This window comes from Gossypium arboreum, chromosome 6 (assembly GCF_025698485.1).
Source record: "Gossypium arboreum isolate Shixiya-1 chromosome 6, ASM2569848v2, whole genome shotgun sequence".
Classification (NCBI taxonomy): Eukaryota; Viridiplantae; Streptophyta; class Magnoliopsida; order Malvales; family Malvaceae; genus Gossypium; species Gossypium arboreum.
The window spans coordinates 118,379,693-118,388,401 of NC_069075.1; the positions used below are offsets into that span (position 1 = coordinate 118,379,693).

Consider the following 8,709-nt stretch of genomic DNA (forward strand, 5'->3'; position numbering starts at 1 on the left):
TACTTTTTAGTAAAAAATATTTTGGACTAACCGATAAGAGACTTTTCTATTTTTTGTGTTGAAGGAAAATAAAAAGAAATAATAAGCAAGAAGGGTTTATGATGAAATTTATCCTATTTGAAGTTTGGTGTTAGTGGCACCTTTAAAGATTTTCAATCAAAATGAAAAATTTACATATCAAATCCCTAAATATTTTAAGTCATTATATTTCAGTTCGGTGCCTTTGATTGACCAGCACCCATAAAAATTATTAATTTTTTAAAAATTTGATGTGACCGGTGATTGGGGAGAGGGCTGCCGCTAATAGGTCAGACTGCACTGATTTTTAACTATAGCTCATACCTAGATTAATAAATATTACGCCTTTATCCCATTTCAATATTTATTTAATTATTTTATATTACTTAAGTAAAAAAAACCCTTACTTTTAAAGAGTTTATAAATATAATACAAATATAAATCACAAGTAATATATGTTGGATGAATTAGAACTAAAACAAAATCAAAACAAAGCAGAGACAAGCTAAAATTAAAATATATTGATACCTAAATTAGAATAAAATTGTAGAAACGTACATAATAAAATTTAAACCCAAAATAAAATATTAAAACAAAACCTACATATAACATTTACCCCACTTAAAACCTTTAATACTGCGTTATCTAACATTACTAAAACGAAATAATATCTAAAAATGAAATCTATGCATAGTTGGTGAACTTTATTTGTTTAAATAATATCTAAAAAAGAAAAGGGTTAATTGCAATACTAGAAACATTAGAGTTGGAACCCTCACTAGTTAATTAATTGAGTGGGAAATTGTTACAATATAAAGTGGGGGCCAAACCGTCACCGTCACCAAAAAGTTCAAAATAAAGAAATAAAATTTTTATCAATTTTCCACTTTTGTCCTTCCCATAGCTTTGAATCACTGTGACTTCGTTTTCTTCACCTTTTGCCTATTTTTTCCCCCTTAACACAGCATATTCCTTTCTCTCTCCCATCAAATAAAAACCTCCTTGAAAAACTAACGAAAGAAAATTTTTTTTTTGGAAAAAATAACCCTAATTTCCGTCTCCCTAATCTGAATCTCTTGATCTCCACATGCAATTTTCTTTCCTTGTGATTTAAGGTGCGTTCTTCAGGTATCATTTTCTTTGCATTTTCGGTTTTCTTTTTTATGAAATTTTTGATCCAAAAGAAAAAAAAAAAGAAGTTTGTTAAATTTTGCAGTTTTCAACTTTTTTTTTTCTTTTCACCTATTTTTCTCGAAAATTTTGTTGATGTTTCCTGTAAAGAATTTATTTAGAATTATTTACCTTTTATTTTATTTTTTGGTTGCATTTGATGAATTTCTTGTTAGCATTGCTTCTGGTGATTACCTTCCTTATTTTACGGCTATATTTTTTTTTGCTCATTTTCTAGGAACAAAGATTACTTCTATTAATTATAAAAAGGAAAAATATTACCTCTCATTGTACTGAATGTTAAATGAATTGATTTATTCATTTTTATTCAAAAATACATTGTTGGTTCCTTTGGCTTCTCAATTATTTATGCTTAGGTTTTGTACGTTTTTACTGTTATTATTATTCTTCTCATCAAAGGGTAATTCTATTTACTAAATGCTTCCTTGTTCTTAATGGATCATAATTGAATTCTAATTGGATCATCATTTTCTTTCTCTGAAGGTCCTTTTTTCTCTAAGGGTGGTAAACTTTACCACCCAATTTGCTCAGTTCAGAAAAAAAAAAAAGGAAAAAAAAGGTTAAGGTTTCTGAATTGGGCATATAGCTGAAGTCCAAAGTATGCGGAATACTTGGTTGTTTTTCATGGATTTAGATGGAGGAGGGTCTCCATATATTTTTCCCTTGGAGCCCTTTGTTTCTAATGGTTTTGGAGCTCACTTGTTTTCGCAGTTTAGTTCGTTTCTTGACAGCTCTTTGTACCATTCTAAACATTTGTATGTACCTGGTAGTCTCGCATTTCGAGAAGCTTTTAGTTGTATGTCGAAGTTTACAGGGGCTATACTGTTTTGGTTCTCTAGTATGTCAACTTCGAAGTTGAGTAGGGATATATCATCTGGTAATCAATGTGGTTTGGAATCTAGGAGTTGTGAATCTTCAGCTCTGGTTAAGCACCTATTTTCTTGTAAGAATAATCTTGCTGGATGTCGGTTTGCCTCTGATTCAAGAGGCCTATTTGGTACCCCTCTTGTTTTTGGTAAAATTTCGAGTTTTGCAATGAGAAGCTTCTTTGGAGAAGCAGAAGCACTCCGACACATTCCTTTGCTATCATTAGCTGCAGCTTTGATACCACCATTAGACAACTTGTAAGGTTTTTTATCTCACAAATTACATTGTCTTTGACCTTTCTATGTTGTGTTTGTCTGTTCACATGGTTTTCTTTGATTGAGCTGTTTGATTTAATGTGATCAGATCTTCAAAGGTACTAGCTGTTCCACTTGATAACACTGAACTTCAAATGCAAGAACTCATGGATCGAAGGCCTTGTGAAGTCGGTCAAGGATGTGGCAGTCTATCTTTTCTAGATTTGAACCGAAGACGACTTGCTATTGAACCCAGAACTGGCATTGAGTTCCCAACAATATTGGATAACATGTTAGATACACAGAATAATTCTAGTTTAGCTTCCGAGGTAAAACATTGTGGACATTGCTGCTGCTAGTCTGACATTCCGTAGCCCATTCTGTATCAATCATCTTTGATATGCTTTTTTTTTCTGTTTCTCTTGCATCAGTTAAGCAGCCTATTTATATTTTAATATATTCACAATGTAGGTTTATGTGCTCTCTGGAAACTTATTTCTTTTTTAAAATGCTCTTAGCCATTTGCTTTCCATGGTTGCTTAGAAGCATTATGGACACCTTTGTTGAAAATTTAAACCAACCGATTTTAAAGTTTCCATAGGTTGGCCATGGAATTTGAATCACAAAACATCATTAGGTCAAGCTTGAATAGTCACACTGGGGACTTGCATCACTTTAACATGATCTGGTCATTCTTTACATGTTGGCGGTTCTTGTTTCTTTTTACAATAACTTAGACCATGTCTCTATGCTTTTAGGTGCTTGTTGGTACTGGATCAAGAACCATGAAGATCATCAAAATTAAGTCTCTGAAGGTGTATGCATTTGGTTTTTGTAAGTGCTTGTGGATTTTGCTTCATTCCTCCTACCTTGTGTTATTAATGACGTGCTTTTCCTAGTGCTTCAACTACTTATTCTTGATTTTCCTTTCCCCTTATAGATATTCATCCATACTCTGTTTGCAAGAAATTGGGTGCAAAGTATGCCTCTATTCCAGTGGATGAACTGAACAAACACAATGACTTTTATCAGGATCTTCTTAGGTACTTAAGAATTTCCATGCTCAAGACAGTTTGTTTAGAAGTTTAACTGCTCCAAAATGCCAATCAAGGCTCTATTGAGGACTTGGAACATTCATAAACTGTGTGTTCAACTTCAAAGCCATGAGTTGGCATGGATTTCAAGCTCAGTCTAGTTTTCTTGTTCCCTTTTTGTCTATGCAGACTGAAGTCTTTTCTTTGCCTATTTTCTTATGGTGCTTTTTCTCTATGTGTGTAGCGAGGATATTGGTATGACTGTAAGGCTAGTTGTTAACTGCAATGGGATGAAAGTCAATACAGTAAGAGAGTAAGTTCTTTTTCTCCATTTCTTTCACCTTTTAAGATTTTGTCAACTTAATACTCATAATTGCATGCCACTCACTTGGAAACTGCTTTATGCGAGAACAATAGATTGATTAGGTTCAAGGCTCTTGTGGTAAGACATACAAGTGTCTATCATTAATTTTCAGTTTGATGAGTGACTTAATGACTTTTGTTGTGTATGTTGCAGTGCATTTGAAAAATCTCTTCGTGCTCGTTTAGTAAAGGTAAGCAATTGAAGTTGGTGCATTTTAATCCTCCCTTCTACTATCTTCTTTCCTCTTTTATTTGCCTTCACGGACGTGCTGGACTTTTAACAAACTTCTTAACTTACTACCAGACAAATCCCAACACTGATTATCGCTGCCTCAGTACATTTGGTTCCTACTTCACTCAAGATATTCCATTGCCTGCAGTTAATTTCCTTCATCTTTCATATATCTTTGTTCTATTTGATCTAATGCAGCAGCAAGTCAACTTAACCCTACTGGATATTGCAGGGAACAATAATTGACTTTCAGCGGACAGCTGATGGACAACTAATTACCAAAAGTAGGTTTCTTTCTTGTTCTATTTAATCCCTTCTCCAACAGTAACAACTTCAATGAGATAATTTTCTCATTTAGTTTGTTTCATGGAAAATGAGTTAGACAAAGTCGGTATTTTCATTTAGGGAAAATATTGTATTAAGTATATATATTACATTCATCTTATAGTGAAAAATATATATTTGTGCAGTCGGAGGTAACCAGATTGGAGCAGTCCATAGCAAGGACTTATGCAGTGAGTAAACCCTTTGGCCTAGCGTTCCTTGACACTTAGAAGTGTGTTGATTAGCATTTTTCTCCACACTACAATTAACTGCTAAAGGTGGGGTTTCTAATATTTGCTATATGCCAGGGGCTTTCTTTGACATGTACATCGGCGATTTCCCGGTGTCGGAGCAAACAAAAGAAGACATTGGCCGGAATGTGGCAAACATTATAAGGAGATGCTGAAGTGGCTTGTTTTCCGTCACCATTTTCTCAATTTTTAAATGAGCAAATGGCTAGTGGCATGAGGAGCTCAAAATCTTTTATGGATGTTTATACGGTACTTTAGAGGAAGTGGCTGATGAACACAACCAATGGGACAACCAGAAACTCAAATGTTCTATGGTTTTTGTTAGGGTAGTTTTAATTATTTCTACATTCTTTGTAGATTTGGGGATAATCATCGGTTAAAAGTGATGTCCCTATTATATATTGTCATCATTTTTTTTACTGCACGTAACGTTGTTATGTTTCTTGAGAGAACCATTAATTACTTTATCAAAACCAAATCAAATAGATAATTAAGAGGAAAAATGTTGCAGTTTATGTTTATTATACATATACATATACGTATGCAGACGCATATGCATATATACATATACAGATTGAGGATGTCAAGATCAAAACAGAAGTGGTAAAATCAGGACTTTGATTTCAAATGTGGCCCTAAAAGCTAAGATATATCATGAAGGGTTTTATCTATTTCACTCGCCTTAAAGAATCCATCAATATACTGAACTACTTTGCGAAGGATGGATGTTAATTTTCCGTCTACATTTCCAGATACTTCTTTTCACGGGAAAAGCAAAGTACTTCCTGACATCATTTCCAACAATCTTCACCCTTCATATATATAAACCATCAAGTATACCAATTTCCAGTCAATTTCATAGCCAATGTGAAATTGGTCAAATTTCCCTTATTCGAACCATACCAAGCAAATAATAAGTCACAAAATTTCATTATTTTTTTACTCATAGTAACATAACATCACAATGTTATTTGTTATGAGCATTTGGAATGAAAAGCACTAAAGACATTACACGGGTTTTGGTCTAAAAGAGCCACAAAATCCAATCCAATTTTAAACATTATGAAAAAAAGGGTTTTTATTTTTATTTTTTTTACAGGTAAAAGAATGAGAGGTGGAGCTATGAGGCAGGAGCAACCCCTCTTAATCTACCAAACAAATCACATCCTAATTTCTGAACACTAGATATTGCTTATAATTATTATTATTATTATCAAAAGTACAGTGATCATGTTTAGTGTGCCTAAATACGGGTGAACCATCTTCCCCTCCGCACATCAATTTAACCTTCACATTTTGGCTCACTATATCTAATCCCTTCCCTTCCATCATCAAAAACCCAAAGTTGTGAATCAGAATTCTCACACCCTAAACCATTAGTCCCCTGTTTTAGATATTCAATTGTTTTCATGGGAATGACAAGACCATCTGCAGGAGCTCTTGTGGCATGGTTGGCTGTTTTGCTAGGGTATGTAGTGGTCGTTAATGGTGATAATTTTAACTACAAGGAAGCTCTCACCAAGTCGCTCATTTTCTTGGAAGCACAAAGGTCAGGGAAACTCCCTCCCAATCATAGAGTAGCCTGGAGAGGTGATTCTTGTCTCAATGATGGCAAAGAAGCAAATGTGATGTACCCTCTTTTTTCCCTTTTTGCCTTCCATCTTAATTTGCATGCATCTTGATTATGATAGCTAGGTGTTTGAATTCATTCAGATGGACCTCGTTGGAGGATATTATGATGCTGGTGACAATGTGAAGTATGGGTTACCAATGGCCTTCACAGTCACCACCTTGGCATGGTCTGCAATTGTTTACAATTCCGAATTAAAATCCGCCGGTGAGTTAGGAAATACTCAAGCTGCCATTCGATGGGGAACTGATTATTTCCTGAAAGCCGCTTGTAAACGTAACAAATTGTACGTGCAGGTAAAGTGATTAAACAACATACCAATTGTTTATTTATTTGTATCATACAGATGACTGCATTGTTTGATGATTTGTTTTTGTTTCTAAAAAAAAGGTTGGTGACCCTGAAAAAGAACATCAATGTTGGGTAAGACCAGAGAATATGAAGCACCCAAGACCTGTTTTGGAAATCAATGAGAAGGCACCTGGAACCGAGATTGCAGCTGAAACTTCAGCCGCATTGGCTGCTTCTTCTATAGTCTTTAGACGCATTGATCGTCCCTATGCACGTCGTCTCCTTAACAAAGCCAAAATGGTACCTACATATGCTGTTTTAATTGTAAGTTTTAGACATGTTTGGTTATGCCTTTGTTGTTGGCAGCTTTTCAAATTTGCTAGAGAACACAAGGGATCTTTCGATGGAGAATGCCCCTTCTATTGCTCTTTCTCTGGCTATCATGTAAGCTAATTAAGTGTTTAGAGACATTTAAGGGTTTAGAGATTGATGTTGAATTGATGGGGGGTGGTGCAGGATGAGTTGTTATGGGCGGCAGCATGGCTATACAGTGCCACACGCGACCGCACTTATTTCAAGTATGTCACGGAAGAAGCACTTCATGCGGTTGTGGATGAGTTCAACTGGGACCTCAAGTATGCTGGTGTCCAAATCCTCCTTTCTAAGGTCTCTCTCTTTCTTGTAACTATATACATTATTCTTCCATTTTATATGTTCGAATAATCTCACCATTAATTATGTACAAAATGCAGTCTTTCTTTCAAGGTGGCCGTGATATGCAGGCCTACAAGGAGCATGCTGACAGTTTTATTTGTTCAGCCCTTCCTCAAAGTCCTTACCACAAAATTCCCATGACTCCAGCTGGTCTGGTTCATTTGAGAGATGGAGCCAACCTTCAATATGCTACTGGAATTTCTTTCCTCTTCAGTATCTATGGCGATTTGCTTCAAAGGTTCAACCAAAAGGTCCAATGTGGAGACAAACGTTTTGACTCTACTCACCTCTTGGCTTTTGCAAAGCAGCAGGTACACGATTTTCCAATTCAATCGGATAGGGATGAGAAGGTGTAGTAGTTAAAAGATTTGATTGGAAACATTGCAGATGGACTACATATTAGGTCAAAACCCACAAGGAAGATCGTACATGGTTGGGTTTGGGAAGAATCCACCAAAACAAGCGCACCACCGGGGTGCCTCAATCCCATTATCGGATGCCAATTCAGAGGTGAACTGCCCCATGAGTTTTGTTCGTTGGTACAACAAAAATACACCCAATCCAAATGAGTTAACCGGCGCCATCCTAGGTGGACCTGACAACCATGACAAGTTCAACGATGAACGCTGGTCATCCGTCTACACCGAGCCATGCACTTACATTAATTCTCTAGCAGTTGGGGCCTTGGCCAAGCTCACCCGCCCACTGCCTGTTAAATAACTCTTTAGTTTTGCTTTTATTTTCCCACATGAATTTTGCCAAATTTTTAGCATGTACATACACTTGTCATAAAGTATATATACAAAGTAGCTGCAACAGAATAAGGATACTGCGCAGATGTTCAAAATGTAAAGTTTTGAACATAGATGTAATTTTTGTAAAAAGAAAACAAGTAATTGAGTTAAATTTTGAGTGGTATATACGTGAGTCATATAAATTAAATCCAACTACACCTTGCTATGCAATCCAATGCTATAAAACACAGATAATCAAATTCAATACCAAAATTACACAAATACATGACTCATACACTGAAATTCCATTTCTTTAAAGTAGGTTCACACAATCCCAAAGACTCAATTAACTCTCTGCTCATTATCCCACTTCCTCCAATCTTCATTTTCTCCTTTATTCTTTCCCCCTCCCTCTATTCCTCATCCTCTTCAGTCACGGTGGGGGATTTTTTATTTTATTAAATTTATTATCATATTTTTTGAAAGTATTTTAAAATTTTATATATCATTATTTCTTTCCAACAATTTTTTTATTGTTTAAATTTTTTATTATGTTTTTTTAAAATATTTATGTATTTTTTTTATATATTTCTTTGAACTTTTTACAACTAAGATCAAATTGAGATCATTTCTAAATTTTGAGGATTAATTTTTTAAAATTATGACAAATTGATATATGTAAAAAGTTTGAGGGATAAATTTTCTATTATATTGATTCTTTTAACTGCCAGGTTAGCTTGCCATATGTGATTTTAATGAGAGTGGCCAAAATGACTGAACTATGTGACGCGAGTGCTTAAATTGCA

At 34.9% G+C, this 8,709-nt stretch overlaps 2 protein-coding genes across 4 annotated transcripts; both read left to right on the top strand.

Moving 5' to 3' along the window:
- The first annotated feature begins 921 nt into the window (after positions 1–921).
- On the top strand, positions 922–5,037 carry LOC108480513 (fatty-acid-binding protein 2-like). Of its 3 annotated transcripts, none has more exons than XM_017783538.2 (11): positions 922–1,146; positions 1,693–2,333; positions 2,440–2,659; positions 3,089–3,164; positions 3,271–3,373; positions 3,609–3,677; positions 3,882–3,918; positions 4,032–4,106; positions 4,192–4,243; positions 4,430–4,474; positions 4,592–5,037. In XM_017783538.2, exons 2-11 carry the CDS (start codon positions 1,810–1,812, stop codon positions 4,687–4,689), a joined length of 1,299 nt encoding a protein of 432 aa, XP_017639027.1. In that variant the 5' UTR covers positions 922–1,146; positions 1,693–1,809; the 3' UTR covers positions 4,690–5,037. The 3 variants fall into 3 exon arrangements, with proteins under 3 accessions (XP_017639027.1, XP_017639028.1, XP_017639026.1); XM_017783539.2 differs by having other exon boundaries at positions 922–1,133; positions 4,430–4,515; XM_017783537.2 differs by having other exon boundaries at positions 922–1,133.
- A 600-nt stretch (positions 5,038–5,637) lies between these two features.
- LOC108482182 (endoglucanase 16-like) lies at positions 5,638–8,116 on the top strand. The gene is made up of 7 exons (XM_017785296.2): positions 5,638–6,159; positions 6,248–6,460; positions 6,555–6,755; positions 6,822–6,899; positions 6,972–7,121; positions 7,208–7,480; positions 7,557–8,116. The coding sequence occupies exons 1-7, from the start codon at positions 5,944–5,946 to the stop codon at positions 7,887–7,889; spliced, it is 1,464 nt and encodes a 487-aa protein (XP_017640785.1). The 5' UTR covers positions 5,638–5,943; the 3' UTR covers positions 7,890–8,116.
- The last annotated feature ends 593 nt before the right edge of the window (positions 8,117–8,709 follow it).